The following is a 23,646-nucleotide window of genomic DNA, read 5'->3' as shown; positions in this document are numbered from 1 at the left end:
ATCTTCGCCCTGGATATCGACTGAATCGTTAAGGTTGAAATCATTTTTTGATGTTTTGGTGACCCGTGGAGTCGCTTAGGGGTGTTTCCACGCTTGTGTGACTCATGTGGACCGTAGCTAAAGAGGAATGGCGATAGGACATCATGTCCGTCAAAAGCAAGAAGGAAGAAATCAATTTCCTCGAAAGACAAAAGGACAGCGAAAAATCAGAGGTGGTTATAATTAGCAAACTGGCAAGAGGTCATTGGATATTTAGGCCTAATAGGCATAGACTGGGCTAAGTGCCGGTGACTTAATTAAACAATATCACAGGCCTATGTTTAGCAGATACACATATACTATGTAAACAATCGGGGCGTGTCATACCACTAACATGTTACACACATTAGCCCGTAGATTTAGACTAAGCTTAGGGTCTAGACATGTACTGTCTAAATCTCTGATTACAATACACTGGTAGCCCTGTTCTGTTAATTTTCGTTCTTAAACTGTTATTTTAACCATATTCGTGATTTTTTGAATATTTATGTTGGTTATATCTGTTTTACTGTTATCATCAAAATTTTAGTTATCTTTAACTAAAAGCATGTTATTATTTTCTAGCACACGTTATATTTTTGTTGCTGTGTTATCTCTATCTTTGCATGCGTTTGTCTTTTTTAAATGATGTTAGATTTAGTGGCTGATGTTATTATTTATTTTGCATTGTTATTCATTTCATTTCACGTGTTAGTGTCAGCAATGATTGTTAATGATTTTGTTTCCCATGTTATTGCCAGAATGTTACGTGATTTTTATGTGAAACTTTGTTAGCATCAACAGAACATGTGATTATTTACGTGACCACGTTACAAGTATCGTTGGAAACGTTATTTTGTTTTGAAAGCGTTATTTTTTTCGTGGAAATACCACTGCCTATTGTTCTCATTGACCCCCTACGGCGACAGCGCAGTGAGCCAGCGGGCAAGCTTCGCTAGTGTGTTGACCACTCACCCATAACGAGAGCACGGCTCCCAATATATAGTAGACTGGCGGTATCGCTGTCACTGTATCGCTACCGTATCGCATGTGCTGTGCAACTGAGCATGGAATATATATAGTTTTCAGTTACTATATTTACAGTTCTTTTTCTCCAAAGTTTGCATTCACTGTATAAACTTATTGAAAATTCCTGACATATTAGGGTTGTGTTGGAATCGGCAAGGACGTTTAAATCCTTGGAATCGGTCTTAGTTTAACTACACTGTACAAAGATTTGATGTTTTTTTAACATATTGTGTATTTCCAGTTTATTGATTATTACGTTATAAATATAATATATAAATATGTTTCTGATAACGTACGTAATCTGTTTTGATTAACGAAATTGTGTACATTTCTTGTATGGCTGATTAACAAAATTATTTGTCGAAGTTATGCATATTATGGAATCTGTTTTGATTAACGAAATTGTGTACATTTCTTGAATGGCTGATTTATATATATTACAACATTATTTGAGGCATATTTTGGAACAAGTGCTATATATTCAAAATGAACATTACAAAATCTACTATAATTCTATATGATATGTCGTATCGTACAGGGAAGACACAAATAAATATCAAATGCACGTGTCTTGAATACAGTTACAATACGCATGATGCAAACTGACATGCATTTATTTAATTAAATACACTGTATTGTACGTTTTGTCTACGTTATGAAAAGTGAAATATATATTCAAGTTCATGCTAAAATCACTGTCAAAACAAACTCCATTGTATCCGACTTAATTTGCTACCGCGCGGGGACATGTAACATGCGCAGCGACCCGTGAAAATCGCCCGCGGGTCAAGCAGTCGTGGATCTTTTAATTTATTTTCTTTTTTTAAGTATTAGTATCTACGCTAGAAGGCCGTTACCATTATTTTTTTATGTACTGTTTGGAATCGGCTTGTTAACTTAAGCCGTTAACTTTTAACTTCAACAAAGATTATTGAAAAATGGTACCGCGACATAGAGTCATCTAGCTAAAGGAAAACTATACTCTACTATCAAAGAATTTGTGTCATGATAAAATGAGGTGTGTTCTCCTTTCAAGACACTCGGAGTCATTAGTTGCCGGACACCTAGATATCCGCATTTTGGTGTCAGGACATGTATTGTGGTAACGAGACTTATTTGGTGCGTGACGTCATCGACCCTTTGCGAGGCAGCGCAGCTCATCACTATCAATGCTTGCATACGGCGCTCGACACACCTACCTGTGATTTTCAAAAACGTCTTTTCAGCGATTTCGGATTGTTGCTACGTTTCTCTGATTTTTTTTATTGTTAAATAGCATTGTTCTGAATTTTCGTTTTCTTATAAAATGTTAAGCAATGCGGGACGAAAGCGTAATTGTGAGAACCGCGATGAACAACGTAACCCTGTACAATTTCACCTGGATGCGGAGGCTGGTGGATAATTATGTATATTTAATGAGGGTAAAACTTTCGTGTAGATTTCTTACCTTTTTTCAATGATTTATGCATTCTTTCTAGAGACTGTAGTAAAATGTAACACATACTTGTATTCATCTTAGCGATTAACATTTTCCTACATATTTAATTCTCCCTCGCTCTTTCTTTCTTTCTTTCTCTGCCTCCCTTTCTGAGTGACAGCACTTATAGGTTCTCGCCATGTCTGCTAGTGTGATTATCCTGTTTAGACAGGAATTCACACTAGACCTATACACGGTGGAGAAGGTTAACGGAATCGTGATGCGCCCTGACTTACGACGCTCGACTTACGGGGCGCTTATATTAAGGCGGCACTAGTAGGAGCACGAAGCGAGAAAATGGCCGAAAATAATTGTATACACTTTATAGACAAAGATATTGAAAGGGAACCGTAACATTGAAAGTTGCTAGTAGACGTAAAAATTTCTCTTTATGAGTTGCAAATTGGTTGAAATCTTAGCGAAGTACGGGATTAGCTGGGCGGGTGGTTACGTTAAGTATAGTAATCTTCAGAATATGCACACAAGTCATCTACAAATATTTAAACCAGAGACTTAATAGTTTTACTGTAATTTAGTAAACATGTAATATTCTATCATAAAATTTTTATTCATATATTGTATATGGGGATGGGGGTTTATACGTATCGACATTAGATCTACATTGAAATCACGCAAAAACTGCAGATAATTATAACATTTAAATATTGTGGAACTACACGTGTCAAAATTCATGTTGTCAGAAATATTTTAATTGTCAATCTGTTTTAGTGCATTACAAACACAATAATTACTTCTTTTTATTTATTTTGAATTCCAGAACGGTTTAAGAAACAAAACTATGTACATTAATTATAGGAATGAATAAAAATCACGATTTTGATCAGACATTAATATTTCCATTCCAGGTTCTGCATCCCATTGAGAACATCTTGGGAAATTTCTGTAATCGTTGAATCCATTTGTATGTGATTGCTTATAAGAAGTTTACTTGAGTAAAAAGTATTGTTTAAACTAATAAATAAACAGGCCGCGATATTTCCCGGTAGACATTGGGATGATCTTTCCTCGTGAGCTTTGAATCGATCCAAACTTCAAGTGGAACCTTAAGTACTAATTGCCATCATTTATAAGTATGACATCGAACAAGTTTTATGTTGACAGCTGACGGCGGAATTTGAAGATAAAGATTTGCTTCCTTTTGTTGATAAATACAGTTTTATACGGACCAACAGAGGGCCCTAAGACCAATTTTAGAGGCTTCTGAATTTTGATCTAAACCTCTTAAACGTCTATAAATGGTCTCTGGTGGGTCCATAAATAAAATATATCAAATGTAGCTAATTTTCGGATCCCTGTGATATTACCATATATACATGAAAACAAGTCGATGCTTTATTTATGTATGTATGACAACAGAAACATGTACAAATGTATTGGTTTATGATAAATTGACATTTTTATCCGATTATGTGTCAAAGAAAGATTTGTTTTCCAGCACCAATATTCAGAATTTGTTAGAATAGCGGCAAAATACTTAATTTTTAACAAGTTTCGTCAGGATAAGCTTATGTGCATTTTTATTCCGTGTTAACCCTTAATATTAGGACTTTTCCTTCGAATTCCAATTCGATCAATTCGATCAGAAAAATTAAGTATTCTGCCGTAAAATTAAGTATTTTTCTGTCCGCTGTCGCCGCCGTGACGGCCGACTAACAAACCATCAGAGGCTATCAGTTACAAGTACCCACCTTTGTTTACATGCACGGCTATCTAATGCTACAAAGTCGGGGTCAAACTTTTCCGATGCGACAGTGAAATTAACACATTCGGCGATAGAATTAAATATTTCGTCGGTTATATTAATACTTTCAGCGCGAAGATTAACAGATTTTCTGACTGACGTTGGTAATTATCGAGCGGACGCGCCGAGCCGTGACGGCCGAGTACACACGGCTTGCACAGGTAAACATTAGGTTCGTGGAACGGGCCAAGCTATCCGATTGTAGACTACCCCTGTTTACGTCATGCATGCACTAAAACTACTTTATTTTTCTCTAATTCTTGCTACCTGGCGAAACATGCATTTTCAACCTTTTTTCGGGGGAGTTCCGATACGAGCGGTAAAATATGAATTACTGTTTGTACTGATGTGAATTGTGTTGATACTAAATGCTGTTCGAGGTTCTCGTTTCAGATATCGTAAGACCAGAGAAGCAGATCGAAGAAAATACCAGGATGACGTTATGATGCAAAACTTATCAGCTGAAGAGGATTAATCTTGAAATAAATGAAATTATACGACATAAGTTCACGTGTTAATTTTTACCAATTTCCAATTTGTAAAGCTTGTCTACACACCTTGTAGACGATTCTGTAGTTCTAGATCATTGATATTCAATTAATATAGTATACAAATGTACCTGAGGTTCTCGTTACAGATATCATAGTGTAAGACAAGAGAAGATCGAAGGAAATACCAACCTGACGTCATCACTTGTGTTAACTGTTGAAAAGCTGAAGAGGACAATAAAATTGATCGTGTTGATTTTTTTTACATCCCTGAAAAACTTTGATATATTTTCCCTATAAATGGCGTTTTGTAACACCAATCACAGAGTTCCTTTGATGTGGTAACCTTCAACCTCTCACCGATCTGTCGACACCCGAATGCCAATCCCACTCGAAACTTCCAACGATTAACAATGGATTTCATCAGACCCATATCACGCTTGCGCGTCATTGCGTAAAGAAATCAATCTGATCATCAAATCCATTACAACATCTGTCAGTCTGGTTTAGACTATGTTCCTAATTTGATCAGTAATTAAAATAGTGATACCTCTGCAAACTTTGCATTTTACTACTGCTTATCCATACATCAAATTACAGATAACATATATACAGGTATTATCTATAAGTATCATATTTTAATATTAATGAATTAAGTGTATATCTTAATCAGTGCCGTCTATGAACAATACCTTTTAGAAAACAATTAGGGGCGTAATTAAATGCTCGACATATCATTGAGTAATAATACATAGATTTTTTTTTTCTACATACGGTTGAGTTATGGTGATTTTTATGAACGTATTAATCAGTTTCAATTTCTAAAAATATCGAAGAAATGTCTGCATTCTCGACTCACTCATGTCACACAAACGCCACCGCCCCATGTATACAGACCGCACACCCCTCCCCGTCATGAAATAACTATCCACCCAGCGTGAACCATGACGACCTTTCTGTTCCTGTCAATTTTATCAGTACCTGGTCATCACGTGTGCAGCCACGCGTAAACTGTAATATGGTGTGTTTTATTTAAGGGACTGCGGACCAAATCGAGTTACCAACAGAATTTAACAACTTTTCATTTCAAAATACAAGTCAACGTATTATGAGATATTTTATATAAAGACTAAATGGTAATATTTCAAAATGAAAAAAAAAAGTTTCACGTTCTAATATACGACTTTTCAGGACACGCACGTCTTTGTTTATCTACTACACTAAACCCAGATATATGCACGATTTTAACAGATTAAAAAGAAACTTTCTATCTAGTTACAGGTTTTGGTTCTGGAGTCCTTAACTATTCATTTAGGTACGACGATGTGTTCCGATAAGAATTAGATAAAATAAATAGTATTGTATAATATTAGCACACATACAGTTGTGTAGTCGTACTTTTGGTACATGTGTACTTATGTACATGTACATGTTCTTCGACTACTATTTTATGGTGTATGGGGAACTGGGAAGATTCCCACTCGAAGTAAATATCAAACTGAGAATGCTGTGTTTTTGGAATAGACTTATACAAAATGAAAATAAATTAAGTAGCATACTTTATAAACTAATCTCGAAGTTACATTTCGAAGGAATATACACATTTTAATGGATATCTTTCATTAAAAATATTTTTGACGAATCTGGTCAGTCAAATATCTTCCTCAATGAAATACAAATGATTAACAGTTTTTATAAAAGTTTTATGAAACAACGCCTTCAAGATCAGTTTATACAAAAATGGTTCTCAGGTGTGGAAAATTCCTCAAGAGACAGACTTATCTAATATATAAAAAAGAATTTGGATTTGAAAATTATCTTATAAAATTATCGGAAATGAATAGAGTATACATAACTAAATTCCGTATATCAAATTTAAAAATTCCAATTGAGACTGGAAGATGGCGTAATGTTGAGAAACGGGAAAGAATATGCCATTTATGCAATGAAAATATCGAGTATGAATTTCACTACCTTTTTGTATGTAAACACGAAGAAATCAAAAAAAATATACGTATTAAATATATCCCACAGTATTATTATAGTAATCCCACTCTTCATAAGATGGGTGGCTTTATAGGTATTTGTAATATCCAATCATTGAAGAAGGTGTCTCTATTCATTAGAAAAATGATGGTATTTTTGTAGATGTGAATAAAAGCTATGATAGTAGTACGGTATAAGTATTGTTAATTTTCAAATTAATTTTCCATATTTTAGTAATTGGTAATGATATATATTGTCCATCCTGCCACGTGCAGTTAAAAATGTAACTTGTATAATCCATGTAACACATTTTAATGTGTCTGGGAGACTATATAATGAAATCTTTGAAACTATCTTCTGAGTTGCAGTGACATGGATTAATTACATATTAGAGTACCCGTACACTGGTTAGGCAAGTCTGTGAATCAAAAGCACGACAGGTGGGCTTTCCACGTGTTTTCGTGAGGTATGACCCCGTTGTCTTGGTCACGCTAGAACCCCGCGGCGATTTACATGCCAAGCCACGCAACCGTATTAGTTCTCAGGTAACTTTCTGGGTACGACTTCGCCAATTTTCGTTATGGGTTCGTTGGAATGGCCACGCGTGTGATTTAGAGAGTACCCGCTGACGGTTAATGGCCAACCTTTGTCCATGGTCCGTAAACATGAGGTTAAAAGAGAAACGTTAGTGATAGATTGGATATATTCGTCATATCTTCTAGGTCCAAAATCTGCTGCATAAAGTCTATGAATACATTATTGTTTTTGTCAAAACTGCATACTACTTTTAAAACCACTGCTCCGTTAAATCAGTATCGTTTAGTACAGTAGTTGAGTGATGACATGCTGTGAGAACACGTGGACGACATTACATCTTTTGCTTATCCGTACAGTTAATTGAAAGAAGTCTACAAATAGTCAATTAAAGAAGTCGTATCACCTGACTGGCTATAATGTTTAAAATTGTCTGAAAAATGAACATTATTCTTTATGAAAAATGTCACCGTGCCTCATGGGCTATGTCATGAATACTATTACCCAATCACATAACAAGCGTACCTTGATTGGTATTAATTGACTCCGTTCCTTGTCATCACTTCTCTCGCTGAATCTTGAATTGACAATTTTTTCAATTCATTTTATTCCGACCCGACCTCAGTAACAAGCGGCCCTTTAATGACCTGGGGGTTGTTTTTTTCTGTGGGCTTAGTCGTTTATCTTCATAATTTTGAAGGGGGACTTCTAACACGACCATGAAGATTTGTCTCATACTGTTTTAGAGCTGATATTTCGCGATGACATAGTGACCTTGATGATGCAACATATCGATTTGATATGGTCCAAAGCTAGCTCGTGGAGTGACCGCATTTGTGTTAGGTACTTGAACACAACTAGAAGTGACTGGTTAGCTTGACAAATTTGGACGTTTACTAACCTAAGAATACGGATGTAACATATAGTAACTAGTACTAAGGATCTATTCATACAGGATTTTTTTCGCAGAGACTTAGCTAGAACTGTAAATATAGTAACTGAAAACTATATATATTCCATGTTCAGTTGCACAGCACATGCGATACGGTAGCGATACAGTGACAGCGATACCGCCAGTCGACTATATATTGGGAGCCGTGCTCTCGTTATGGGTGAGTGGTCAACACACTAGCGAAGCTTGCCCGCTGGCTCACTGCGCTGTCGCCGTAGGGGGTCAATGAGAACAATAGGCAGTGGTATTTCCATGAAAAAAAATAACGCTTTCAAAACAAAATAACGTTTCCAACGATACTTGTAACGTGGTCACGTAAATAATCACATGTTCTGTTGATGCTAACAAAGTTTCACATAAAAATCACGTAACATTCTGGCAATAACATGGGAAACAAAATCATTAACAATCATTGCTGACACTAACACGTGAAATGAAATGAATAACAATGCAAAATAAATAATAACATCAGCCACTAAATCTAACATCATTTAAAAAAGACAAACGCATGCAAAGATAAAGATAACACAGCAGCAAAAATATAACGTGTGCTAGAAAATAATAACATGCTTTTAGTTAAAGATAACTAAAATTTTGATAATAACAGTAAAACAGATATAACCAACATAAGTATTTAAAAAATCACGAATATGGTTAAAATAACAGTTTAAGAACGAAAATTAACAGAACAGGGCTACCAGTGGTACAGTGCATTATGCCTATACTAACAGTTAGTTGTCAAAATTGCAAAACAAAGCCAATGTTGAACTGGTAAAGACACGGTAACAGACTAACTAACATTACTGTAGGGCATAGTTTAATTAGCTTACATGTATTATTTAGAATAAATGATATATTTCATGATTATGATCATCGACCGACAAGTCATTGAGTGCTTTTGTATTAATTTAATATAACTGCACTCAATGACGTGTGACAGGTCAATTGGTATCATGGTTAGTTCTTAATATCTGATAACTTGTCATATATGTCACCACTTTATCTGTCACACTTGACACTTGATGCCAGAAATGATGCTTACAGTTGGTAGTAGACTAAAGGTTACACCCTTGTGCACACGGAGTGCACTACGTTTAGACTACAGGTAGACACGGAGTGCACGAGGTTTAGACTACAGGTAGACATGGAGTGCACAAGATTTAGACTACGGGTAGACACGGAGTGCACAAGATTTAGACTACAGGTAGACACGGAGTGCACTAGGTGTGAACACGGTGTCCACTACAGGTGGACATCGTGTCCAGGTACATTGAGACCTAGACAGACAAGGTGATGTTTTACAGTTATTGATCGGGGAAGAATAAGTTCTTCAATTTGAAATAATACATAATTATAATTTTTAAGTGTTTATTTTTTTTTATTACAACATCTACAATTTAATGTACAGTATATATAACTATATAATACAATATTTTTTAGTATACATGAATAAAACCTTTTCACTGCAAAAGTAATAAAGATTGATTTATATTCATTAAGTATATGTCTATTTAATTTTATATCAGTAGTTTTCATTTCTTATCTTAAATTGTCTATATTACGTTTTCAAAAGTAAATGTTTTATGGGTAAATTGCATTAAATATATATATATCATTTACATCAAGCATTTTCACAAGTCAAAAACAACTTTGAATTGCAGCAAAAACCAGTCCTAATGTGCTTTTGAGACACTTTTTCTTTTATAATAAGCTATCAGTAATACAAGCATATACCGGGTAATACATATAGCTTTTAACCAAAAAGATTTGGTGCCTATCAATCAGTTGTCTAGCGATACCATTGTAGATCTTCTTTCATTAAAATATATACACTTTTATAATATTTGTCTTGCTATTTTAAGTTCTAAAAGTATTGTACGTAAAAATAGCTTAATTACATATTCTTTATTAAAAACTGAACGTCTTTAAAAGATCATGCAGAATTAAATCCACTTCAAACTATATGACGTCCTCCACTAATTGGTGGCTAGTCTACCTACAAGTACCCAATTCAGCTTGTTTTGATACTTAATTACCCGTACACACAATAAGTTTATGATCCCAACCATGCAAGTTATCTTGATCGTATATTGCGTCATGGTCCAATAATTATAACTTGTCAAACATACAGGTAAGCCACAGTATCCAGCTATACAGGTGCTTCAAGGTGACCATCGATAGATGGCCAGAGGGCAGAATCGTTACCTTCTGTGTTTGCACGGCTTTATGAGAATGGGGGCAGTATCTTTATATAATATGTGATTTTAGAATTGTTTCTATGGAAGTTTGTTAAGACAAACAAATATACTTTACCGTTTAAAAATCATATAGGTTCATAAGTTTGAAACACATAAGAACCATTCTTATTAGATACATGTACATGCTTGATTGGGATGAGGTATGAGGTAAAAACTGGCTGGCAAAACATATAGTAAGTGATGCTGAATACACCTCAATTATTGTCACGACAGGCAGCCGTGAAGTGGAGCTGACGGTAGCTGTACAATGCGTAAATCATGCATGTCTGTCACAACCTTGAATTTACCAATAATACATGTATATGTTATAATCAAAATTAATGTAGATTAGGTACTTATTCAACATTGTAATATGGTATTTTATATGCATAGTCATGATTATCAGGTTTCTGATATATGTAAAAAGCCAGTGTAAAAAAAATTAAATTAATGAAGATATTGGATGAAATATGATATTCCAATAATCTTGAAATAAATGTTTTCGTTAACAATACACTTGGTATTTAGATTATTTTTAATTTTAATGTATAAAGCTTCATTAACAAATAAATTAAAATGCACTACCAGTTAAAACACATATCCCTATTGACTAGCATTTTTGTATAACTGTACGTATTTGTGTGATGAGTACAATGTATGTATGTAGAGAGGCTGCCACCTAAGTACAGCATGCTATAAATGGACCTCCTGGGGTTGGGATAAGGTACTACATGTATACAGGTGTTGTTAGTCTGTGATACACTTGACTGAACATATTGAAGGGTGCCCAAAGAAGGCCCCAGGCCCCTGGCCCCACTCTGACCAATGTTAGGTAATTTAGATTATCATACCCGTGTGGTTGATGGAACAGTATGAAGTCCAAGTGACCATGGCAACTGCAGTCCTAGCCTAGGGGTCTACCTTTCGAGCAGGCAAATTTAAGTGAACAATTTACTACATGTATGGATCATACATTAATATATATATATTGTTATCATATAACTCACGCGGTTTGTAAAAGAAGGTCAGAATAGGATATTGTCAAATTATCAAGGTTTCTAGAATTAAAATAATTATGACAAATTCAGAATCTAATCAACAACTATGAATCTACAGTTTAAATGGGTAGAAGTTGGATTTATTTTGATTCTTAGTGTTTGATTTGTTATCGATCAGACATGTGACCTACATTTTAGCGATCGGTCCTTTGAACAGTGTTGATGCTCACGAGCAGCCACATGCCCGATAATAAATTTTTGCTTTCTTAAGCCAGTGCTTACAGGTTCCTCAATGGGTTGAGTGTAATAAAGTGTCATTTCTAATGCCGATTTTTAACGTCTATGGACGATTTCTCATTTTTCCAATGTTTTGCAACGCGCCAGGTTCCATGTAGCAAATGTATATGTATTATAGTATTATACAAACTATTTCGCGCACCTTGCCGTTTAGAAAACTATATTCCATACATACATAGTTAAACATTTTATGAAGAATTTAATTTGTTTATGTTTATATGTCCTTGCTTTTATTATACCCATCAATATATTCTTTTTAATCAAAATAATTTGCCGATCAAAATATCTCTTTGGCGACGATTTGCTTATACTAAAAATCTTACTCCACGCAAGGTTCATCACTTTATGCGTACGAAAAAGAATTTCATCTTTAACTGCTTATCACTAGCTAAGAAAAATAGTTTTTACTGGGAACTATCCATTGATTAGACATAACCAGTATGTGGTTTACCGTACGCAGTTAATTTGCAACGCAGTTAATTTGCATTTATAAATTCTATAATTAACGTCCTTATTTATAAATTAAATTGTATGATAATATATATTGATACATTTTACATTATATGTATCTATTCAAATAAACATTACAGTACGAATGATTTCCAGTAATTAACGGCAATTTTTATGTTGCAATAAATATTATGTTAACTATTTATATCTGTCAAAGTCCATATAGACTGCAGAATCCATACATATTTTCTCATATTTCTGTGGCATATCATCTAGTCTGTCTGTGGTCTGGATGTAGTGGACATTTTACCTGGACACGATGTCCACCTGTAGTGGACACCGTGTTCACACGTAGTGCACTCCGTGTCTACCTGTAGTCTAAATCTTGTGCACTCCGTGTCTACCTGTAGTCTAAACCTCGTGCAGTCCGTGTCTACCTGTAGTCTAAACCTCGTGCACTCCGTGTCCACTCGTAGTTCACACCGTGTGCACAATGTGTAACCTTTAGTCTACTACCAACTGTACTTTTGAATTTTTGATGTTTATATTTGGCCTAGTCTACTGTACATATTGATACAGGTACTGTCAGAATAGTCTCAGTACATGTAACAGATGCTTTTTTTGAAACAAATGAATTAAAAGCTCATACCCAAATTAAGTAAAATTAAAGCACAGAAGGTGATTAGGCCTTTCAGCTATTTTAAATGGTAACTAAATATTAACAAAAACCTCAAACATTTCACCATATACATCAATGTATAGGTTTTTTAATTGTAGTTAATTAATATTCTGACTGTAACAATATTCTTTATTATTATTATAAAAAGATAAACATATTACCTTTGAAAATATAATATGCTATCCATTTTGAAAAGGAAATATTTTACCGTCAAAACTTCAAGCATCTGTGGCTAATGTATATACATGTAATATGTGTGTGTGTGGGCGGTAGGTGTGTTTGGTGTCGGATTATACACAAAACACATACTATTGTATCTATTTTAACACGTATGTACCATGATATATAGGTGAACTTTAGCATGATATCATTACAATATCAGGTTTGACTTTTTGTTATAACCTCAGGTGATCAGGTATGTATAATCCAAATGGCCTGATCATACTCGGTATGTAATTTAAAGTACAATATATGATTATTGTCACACATATAATAACAGCTGGTTGATATATATATGTACCAGAAATTTACTGACATCTATATGTGTTTCATTATCAAATATAATATGTTACTGTGTATACGTAATGTTTCATAAATCTAGTACACCTTTATGTTTTGACATTATAGAGCTCGAGGAGTGAATCAGGATGTCTTAGCTAGAGGACAATTAATTCTTAATTCGATCAGGACAGATATATATATGCAGTGTATACATGTACTTTATATTTTTTGTCAAATATAAATGTAACTATAATCCTTATGTCCATTGAATTTTAATCAAATGATATACATTTCATATTTCCATCTTTATATATTCCTTCCAATGAAAGTTTTTGCCATGCAAGGTGAAACATGTATATTGTGTATTATATAGACCATCACACAGGTATGTAGGTCGTGTGATCAGTGAACCATGACACTGAAAAGGAACAGTATCATAAACCGAGATTCCTGTGTTCAGATAGCTGTGTGACATTCGCTAATCGTTGACATATACCTCACTAGGTGTAGCCCAGTGTTGGTAAACACCCTATAGACGTGTAATGTAATATTATGTTGATATCGCCTGGTAGGTCTGTGCTCTTATCAGCTCACTTTGACTAAGTGCAGGCAACATGGAGCCCCTTTTGACAGACCACAGCCAGGTATAGTTTTATTATCTAAATATCCGGATCCTCAGATGAATCATGCATAGTTTTTAGTGTAAAATTTACCTGTATTTGTAAATCAAAATCCACTCTGTCATCAGTTGATATTATTTGAGCATTATTATTGTAAGAGTAAATGAATATATTCCTAGATCTGTAGTACTTCTGTTGACTACACCCACAGATACACCTTTGAGTGATTCAGTATATATATTGCAGGTTCTCTACATGTTTGGCGTGTACATACAAATGTATATATAGTTTCACTCATGCCTATAAACCCTTGTCAGATTTAGATTTGCCCTGATCATGATCAACCTTAATCAAATCCTTGTTCTTAAATTTGATGCTGGGACAGCTGTGCTTCCTACATTACAAGTTGTATACTGTTCCTTGATTTGCCGTTTTTCATTCATGTACAATGTACTTGTAACAGCTGCCTAAAGTCTACACCTGTCCTTCTTTTTGCATACCACCCTTATATTTTACCCCAATTATATGTATCAACATTATATTACTACTCTACTTACTTGACATTATGGACAAATCACAAATTGATTACATGTGTATAATTATGTAAAACATTTACCACAATATTAATTTCTGTTTATATACCGTATTCCACCCAATAATCGCCCATGTCCCTATAAGTGCCCCTTCCCCATTTTGAGGCCTTCAATTTCAATATGAAAACAGACCAAGACTACACAAAATTATAGGTTTGCAATAATTTCATCTTATTAAGCACCTTTTCACTTTTTCAATTTTTTAAACGCCCTGGGCGCTTATGGGGTCGAATACGGTATGTATCATTCACACTGCAGACATATACATTAGACATATAAACTCATGTATTACAGCAATCATTACACAATTAGTGTGGATCTATAATGAATAAGGAAGTCTCGCTAAGTGAAACAAAGGGAAGGTACAACTCTGATAGAGAATGCTTCAGATTTGAAGAGGACCACATATTGGGATACGTGTTTGTTCCTTCTTTTTGTGCCTGTATACATGTAGTAAGCTACCAATTGATCATGATACTGCAGCAATCTTGACACAATAAATGCGGGTGCTCAGTAAGAGGGTCACTTTATTATATATTGAATTATTAATTAGTGGGATATGATCTCCAGTCTATGTCATTCTTTTTGTGAGCTATAAACATACAGCATATTATAAAGCCAGTTGATTATACAGCATTATAGACTTAACATAACTTGTAAATTTAGTTAGGTGGAGGAGGTTACCGGTATGCATAAAATTAATTTTGGTTAGGTGTTATATAATGCTTCAGAATTGAACAGGAAAAAGGTAGCCATGCAGCTAGCACTGACTTCGGTGAATACAGTATGCATTGTAATTAACCATGTATCAATATCACAATTCAGTATTCATCTTTACAGTTTTATTTGGTATAATATAATTAAATAAAGGAGGTTAATAAATGTAACAGTAATCCTTTAATATTCAATCATTAGTATAAATTAACTCATTCACCCTGAAAACACATTTATGTTTCACTAAGTCAAAGACTAGACCAGTCCATTGTGAAAATACAGGGGTAAATGAGTTAAAATCCAACATCAAAGATGTCACCGACGCAATGAGTGTTGTTTCTCTGTTCATGGAGAAAGACATACAATATTATTTCCAGCACTCCTGCTTAAGAATATTCTTAGCACATTTTGTGAGGTGCTGTAATTTCTACGTTTTATGGTGAAATGCTTTGTCTCTACCATGCAGTGATGATGACAGAATAAGCACGTAGTAAACACGCATCCTACTTCATTTGCCTGTCCTTTTTCATTGTACAGTTCTGCATACAAATACAATAATGAATTGTGTTATTCAATAACTAGAACTGTCCCATGACACAGATTGATGCTTTTTCATTTATTACTGGTAGTCTGCTAAACCTGCCTATATTATTAGGTTTTTTTATTTTTTTTTTATTTTCTTTTTGCCTAATATATATAAAGCAAAAAAAAAATGAATAAAAAAGCCTAATGATATAGGCAGGCTTAGCGGACTATATTACTGGAAGTAAGTCTAGCAACTGTAATAGTGTTTTCAAATTAAATTTACTTACCCCCTTAAATTTTGTTTTAGATCAAAGAGGATCCAGAGAAAAGTTCTGAAAAGCATGATGCAGAAACTCCGGAACAGAGACGAAAATCTCCAAGTCCAGTCCTGATTAAGGTAAAGAGTGAAAAGGATAGTGAGGATACAAAGCATCTCCTGGAAATGGAGGATCAAGAAAACAAAACTCCTGCTGAAGCAGTGAAGGAGGATTCACCCAAGGACGATAACAATGAACCAGAAAAGGTAACATCAGAACAAACTGAAAATGAAAAAGTTGGAAATGGCGAAGAACCAGTGAAAGATGAAGAAACAGAAACGAAAAATGAAAAAGCTTATAAAAAGGAAGTAGATAACAATAACGCTAAAGAAGTAGACGATGATGCAATTACACCAATCGAAGACGACCATGTTGTTACCATAGAAACGGCAGGTGCAGATAAACCTGACAAAGCTGACGGTAAAGATGTCACCGACGCAATGAGTGTTGTTTCTCTGTTCATGGAGAAAGACATACGATATTATTTCCAGCACCCCTACGTAAGAATATTCATAGCATATTTTGTGACGTTCTGTAATTTCCTGATCTACGCTGAGGACCCTGTAGCACACAGTATGAAGGAGTGTAATATTCCACTAATTGGGAACGACTTTGCCTTTGTTTGTACCCGTTATCCACCTAATGCATTCAGTCTCCTGAAGGTCATCATGTGGCTTGGCGCTATTGTCATCGGCTGTATCATCGGAAAACTTATTATTCATGTTTTACTACTGAGTAAGTATCCGTTACGTTTTATGGTGTAAAGCTTTGTCTGTACCATGCAGTGCTGATGACCATTCTGACTGCTTTAGCTAGTGAATCAAAACAAATGCATATTTATATTATTGTACTACCTATACAACAGTGATGATATCTATATGCAATCTTCTTGCACTAATATACAAATGTATATGTAGACTTACTAATATAATTAATGTCGTGAGCTCTCAAAAACTAACTTGAAGAATGCTATGTCTATGTATCATATGTAAATATACTGTATGCTATATAAGTATAGTGATATGCAGATGAGCTTTATTCAGTGTCTTTATCATTAGTAGATTTCTTATAGATCTCGTTGTCATTGTGTTATTCTTTCATCCTTTAACTTTCCATTTCTGAATTGTAACATCTTAGCTAAAGAAAAGGCTACATGTATATGTTTTGTTAGTTTCCTTGTTGAACTAAGTAATTTTAATTTGAGATTGGAATTCATTGTTTTCAGGGCATGTATTACAAGATTGGCGATGTGTATAATGACTCTTTGAATGAAGATCAAAATTTGATAAGATTATCAGCTAATATCATTGACAATTTATCTACATGCTCTTCATCATTTTACCATTCCAGTAAGCTTAGGGTATCAGGTAAAAAAATAAAAAGCTTGGAATGGAAAAGTTATATTGAGTGTTTATATATAAACCAAGATGTCTAATCAAAAATATATTTAATCATGCACGAAAAAATCAATACTACTCCTCGTAATAAAGTCTTTGTTTTTATTATTAATCTGCTGGTAACAATTTTACTTTGACCTTATGAGGCCGCGGTGGCCGAGTGGTTAAGATGTACCAACATATTACCACATGCCCTCCACCTCTGGGTTGCGAATTTGAATCCCATGTGGGGCAGTTGCCAGGTACTGACTGCTGGTCGGTGGTTTTTCTGGGGGTACTCCGGCTTTCCTCCACCAACGAACCTGGCATGTCCTTAAATGACCCTGGCTGTTAATAGGACGTTAAACTAATCAAACAAATAATGACCTCATGTTGACAAATGTTGAATATATCAACACTCAATATTAACCAGAATGTTTTCAGGCTTGGAATGATTTTACTAGTGGATTATCTCCCTTTATTATGAATGCTTTAAACTATGATGTTCTTACATACATGTATATACTTAAAATGGAACTTTTTTGCATTGGACAATATATTTTGCTTTTAACATCACCATTGCCTAATTATATATCAACCTATTATCATGCATTACACTTTTACAATAATTTTTAATTCATCATTTTGATATATAAAACATGCCACATTTTTGTGTTATATGTTTGCTGACTTTTTGAAAACATTGTTGATATGATATGAAATACTGTAGTATTTCCTTCACATTTTCACACCATTTAATAGTGTACTGCACCACTTTGCCCTAAATTTCACTGCCTCAATGGAATAGTATCACACGAGAAATCGCCATGATCACTTCCGCATCATTTGTTAATTATATATCTCTGGTCTAAAAGCATAAACAAACGCTCTGTTTTGTCCTTCTATATGTCAACAAGTTGTTCAAGAGTTTATAGAAATTGATATTGTTCATCAAAACCTGATGCAAATATGTGATTTCCCAAGGGTTTACTATATATTATCTGCGCATGCGAGCACTCAGTACAATTTATGGTAAAACCAAATATTCATTAATCATATGCATATGGTTAAGCGCACTAGTGATCGATGGACAAACAGGTAAGTTAGAAATAATGATTTTATTTTGCTTTAAAGCTTACTGATTGTTATTAGCAAGTGCAGGCTGTACATCTATTGCAAAAATAGCCCTTAATTCATAGATAACTTTATCATATTATATATTTCTTTGCGAGGTAAGATAAAACGTTTTGACTCTCAGCTTAACATCATGATTAGGATCTTTGTCTGTAAAGGGCTGCTACATTGATAGATTTGAATATCACCTGAATTCTATCACTAGCTAATCAATGAACTGTAACCCAGGTAGGGCAGTTACCATGTACTGCAAATGTGTTTTTTCTCCACTTAAGCTGATCTGACTTCTGTTTACCTCCATTTGCAAAATAAACCTGGCTGCTAATTGAATTTTAAGCAAGTTATAAAAACAAAATATTAATAGACATCTTTATCATAGTAGCCTTGCACCATATCTACACAATTCATTCCATCAGCTCAGATGCTCGATAGAGTAAAACAAAGGGAAGTAACTCTGATAGATCATGAAATGTACACAACTCATTCATGCTGCTACACTTAGGGCTATCCACAGGTTAACATCTGGACAAAGCTAATTATACATTATCAGGATATTTAAGCTAATCAGGATATCTTTAGTTCATGATTATATGCACTTTCATGATTTGTATTGTGCTAGGGGCAGTGATGCCTGAGTGATTAAAATGACATACAGTACTGTAACACATTATTATACCATAATTACATGCCCTGGGCCTCTATCTGTGGGTCACAAGTTCTAAAACAACTTGGGCAGTTGGTACTGATCACAGATCAGTGGGTTTTTTTGAGTTCTCGAGCCTTTCTCCACCTACTAAAGCAGCTAGGTTATCCTTAAATTAAATGACCCTGGCTCTTAGGCTGTTAAACCCAATAAGCCACAATTAATATATTTTGCTATATCAATAATACGTTTAATGACCTATGTGTGTTTGGCCTTATGTATCATAGACCTGGAGATATGTAATGAAGATGATATACACTTTGACGCTAAAAAGTTATACGTGTACTAGAGTTATCAGTACTAGTTATATAAAATTAACAAGGCATTTGAAACAGATCCTTTAACAACATGTTTGAATTACTCATCACTGCTTGTTGTGTACTTATATATATTTTATATCTTGTTCATGCACTTCTGTTGAGGATTTATCATTATGCCAGACACCTATAAATATTTACACAAATACATTTTTATATTGTATTTACCATATACAAGTAGCTAGGTGTATATTTGATAACGCTCCGAGGATACATACAATCTATAATAAATGAATTTCATTTATTTTATAAAACAGAACACAACATTTTTTCAAATGGAATTCATTACTTTAGTATGTACAATATGACTTTCAAAATATTAAACATTTTTGTTAAAATCTTTTTCTTTGTTTATTTAGGTTTAATCAAAATACTAACCAAGTTTTAGGTATACATGTTCTTGTTACTGAGAGATCAATTCAACCAGCCCTTTAATTCATAAGATCAAATGTTGGTCACCGTAATTGTCTGTTTATGTTGTAAATGTTCTAATTATTGTCTTGATGAATAATGTGTTTCTTGTCTCTGGATGTTACAGGAAAATAATATAATCCTTACCTATGGATAATCTGTATTTGCATGCTGCAGAGTTATATGCCCTTGTGGGCAGGTATTGATTGTGTCATCATTTGTTTGTGAGCGTAACGTCTTTTTTTTAGGGGACACAAAATAAATTTTGCTCATAAAATAATGACGTCACAATGGATACGTCTCCACAAGGGAAGCAACTCTGTAGTATGCAGCGACGAAAGATATATTCTGTGATGCTGAGCTGTTTTTAATTGGTTGTCTATCAGGGAATTCATTTTCCTCTTTCAGACAAATTGTTCCGTCTGAAGATGTTCACGGAGGACCAGGGATCCTGGATGATCATGTTTCTGTGCAGTCTCATCTCGTTGTTCATCATGTCCTGGATCTACAACGGTTTCCTGACGGCGGGAGGGGATAGTACGGAGGTGTACCGGATCTCCGGGGATCTTGGACTCTCCAACTCCATCTTTATGAAGGCTGCTGCTTGTGGCACATGGTGTGGAGACTTTTTCACGGCCTGGATGGTAGGTTTATGCTCACACATATAGGAATACTGTTTTTCATGGCCTGGATGATAATTTTATGTTCACACATATAGGAATATTTTTTCACGGCCTGGATGGTAATTTGATTTAATGGTAATTTTAATGCATATTCAACTGTAGGTTATATACATTCAGACCTAAATCCTAATTTTCAAATTTCCATATGTTCACATTGGTAGATAGAGATATGAGGTATACTGTAATAGCTGATATTACTAACAAATATGTTACTGTAAGAACGCTCTGTTTTACATTTCTTTAAGGTGACAGATATGATGCTACAAGAGAAGCTATACCCAGGCTGGGCCAAGCCAGTCAGAAAATGGTGGAACAACCGCTACAATCGTATCATCTTGTTCTGGGTCGTTACCTTAGTAACATCCTTCATCGTCATCTTTGTCATAGCAACAGATTATATACAGTGGGAGAAGTTGAACCGAGGATTCCTGCCAACTAACGAACTATCTAGGGCTTTCCTAGCCTCCTTTATTCTGGTCATGGATATCTTGATTGTGTGTCAGGTATGATTGTATACATGTACACACAGATTTTATTGTTTACGTTGTTCTCTTCTGGTTCTGGAAGCTCTTCCATATGTCAGGTGAAAGATCTGCTGAGACAACTTCTCTTCTTAGAAGAGTGCAAATCGAGTTGAGCCCTTGCAACTAATACATTTCAATTTTAATATTAAGCAGAAAATTATCAAAATGAACAAAATTTTATATACACTTAAACCTATCTATAAAGACCACCCATGGCCAAGGGACAGAGGAAAATGGTCTTTATAACTAGGATGTCTTTATACACAGGTTGAATTGTGTTGAAATTTGTCATTTTGGTTCCTAGAAAAATGGTCTTATTCAATAATAAGCTGGTGGTCTTTATACAGAGGTACTCGCTAAGGCAGGTTTTTGCAGGCATTGCTATAAAAAAATGTTTGCCAATTTTTCAGCATATTGTCAATTATTTGTAGAATGATAAGAGAAAATTTCAGAAAAGATGTTATGCATGCATGTATAATTGTATGACTCTCTTAGATGATACATTCATATTTTTCTACAGGACTGGGACTTTCCCCACTTTATGAGTGCCATAGATATCAAAATGCCTGGTGTCAATACAGCACACATTAAATTTGATATCCCCAAGTGTCTCAAGCAAGAAGTCTGGCAAGTGCATATCACAGGTGAGAATTTTTTTCCTTTTCTTTGTCTGTCACTTATTTCTGTGGAAAACTTGCATTGAATGTTAATTTATTTACTTCAAACTTGGTAGCAATATTTTGTTTATCCTGCTGGAAATATTGAATTAGATTCCATCCATCCGTATGTCTGACATACTTTTTTGATTCAATAGCCAAAACCGTTCAAATGTAGCTCCTTCAAACTTTCTGTATATATTGTACTACTGCCCCGGTTGTCCCTTTTGCTATTTGTTACCTATCAATTTTAATATTTTCTCAGTTACAATAGAAACACCAAACCTGATTTAGGACAATATCAGTGTCTATTTATATCAGTACTCGTGAAACATACATACCAGCAGGTTCTATATTAAAATGTATCCTACTGTGGGGTCTAGGGGATGTTGCCAGGCTTTGTAATTACTAGCTTGTTTGAAAGTGTAAGGAGCATACAATTAACAAAAATATCCATTATTTTATTCTTTTGGTTCTGTGCACTTACTGCATCAAAATGTATGGAATTTTTCTTCAAATATACTACGTACTGACCCCAGGCTTTCCTCCACCTTCTAAACCTGGCATATCCTTAAACGACCCTGACTATTAGTGGAACGTTAATTCAAACAAACCAAAGCTTCAAATCTTATAACTAGCTTAAAAGCTCTCTTGAAGAGTTTGTGAAATAATATTACCACCTTTTTAAATGTTTTGTGACTGAGTTATAGGCCCTTAATTAGCTTATTATAAATATGCCATTTTCTTTTGTTGCTGTGCAACAATATTTGTACATGTTGAGAATAACGATGAATGTACATGTGTTAGTAAAATTAATTTGAAATATTACTTCCTTCTTCTTTTACCAGGAAAATGGTTTAACTATGGGATTTTGTTCATCGTTATGCTGCTTGACCTAAACATGTGGAAGAACCAGATCTTTTATAAACCTTACGACTACGGTCAGTATGTGGATTCCGAGGGCCGAATTCATACCGTCCTGGACGACTATAGCCTTCAAAACTTCAATGAGAGTTTACTTACCTGGACATACCGAAACAACACCATTAATCCGTCAACAAATGCGTCCTATCTCGAGGGAGATATGGTCGTAAGCACACGTTACTATGACTTCAGTCTAGCATTGAAGGGATTGGCGTTTGTCCCCGCTCTTGTGGCTTTCATTGTGTTTGGTATAACTGTATGGATGTTTGGTCGTTATAAGCCTACAAAGGATGATCCCTATGGAGGTCGACTGAAGAAACGTAGAAAGAAGAGGAGATTCTCTCTCAGAAATTTATCAAGCTCCTTCCGAAAAATGGAATTACGGAGAAAAGTTCAAGCTGTACCTAGACTGTTACATTTCCGTCGTAAACAAGGCTCTCAACACGATCCTTCCTCAAATGGATCAGGCTACCCTGAGAACTGGTCAGCACCTGCTGACATCAATAAGTAGAACTCGAACCCTCCTGAATGGGTCTCTGTAAAGCTAATATATGGACTGTTTGTACATCTCCTGGTTTTGACCTGGTTTGATACTGAGTATATTTTTTGAACTTTTCTAAAAGATATTTTTATGTGGCGATATATAGGAATTGAAATATTTTTAACCAACTCCTTACTGATTGGTTAATGATTATAAATCAAAGAATTATATATATTATATATATATATATATATATGTGA

At 34.6% G+C, this 23,646-nt stretch overlaps 1 protein-coding gene across 2 annotated transcripts; it reads left to right on the top strand.

Moving 5' to 3' along the window:
- On the top strand, positions 1 to 23,646 carry LOC138329551 (transmembrane protein 117-like). 2 transcript variants are annotated; one of them, XM_069276624.1, is made up of 6 exons: positions 1 to 212; positions 16,168 to 16,912; positions 20,527 to 20,762; positions 21,047 to 21,304; positions 21,846 to 21,969; positions 22,830 to 23,646. In XM_069276624.1, exons 1-6 carry the CDS (start codon positions 144 to 146, stop codon positions 23,414 to 23,416), a joined length of 2,019 nt encoding a protein of 672 aa, XP_069132725.1. In that variant the 5' UTR covers positions 1 to 143; the 3' UTR covers positions 23,417 to 23,646. The 2 variants fall into 2 exon arrangements, with proteins under 2 accessions (XP_069132725.1, XP_069132726.1); XM_069276625.1 differs by lacking the exon at positions 1 to 212 and adding an exon at positions 13,821 to 14,052.

The sequence above is a fragment of the Argopecten irradians genome, chromosome 8, assembly GCF_041381155.1.
Source record: "Argopecten irradians isolate NY chromosome 8, Ai_NY, whole genome shotgun sequence".
Classification (NCBI taxonomy): domain Eukaryota; kingdom Metazoa; phylum Mollusca; class Bivalvia; order Pectinida; family Pectinidae; genus Argopecten; species Argopecten irradians.
Note: the sequence above shows the minus strand (reverse complement) of the source record. Positions and strands in the feature narration are given on the sequence as shown.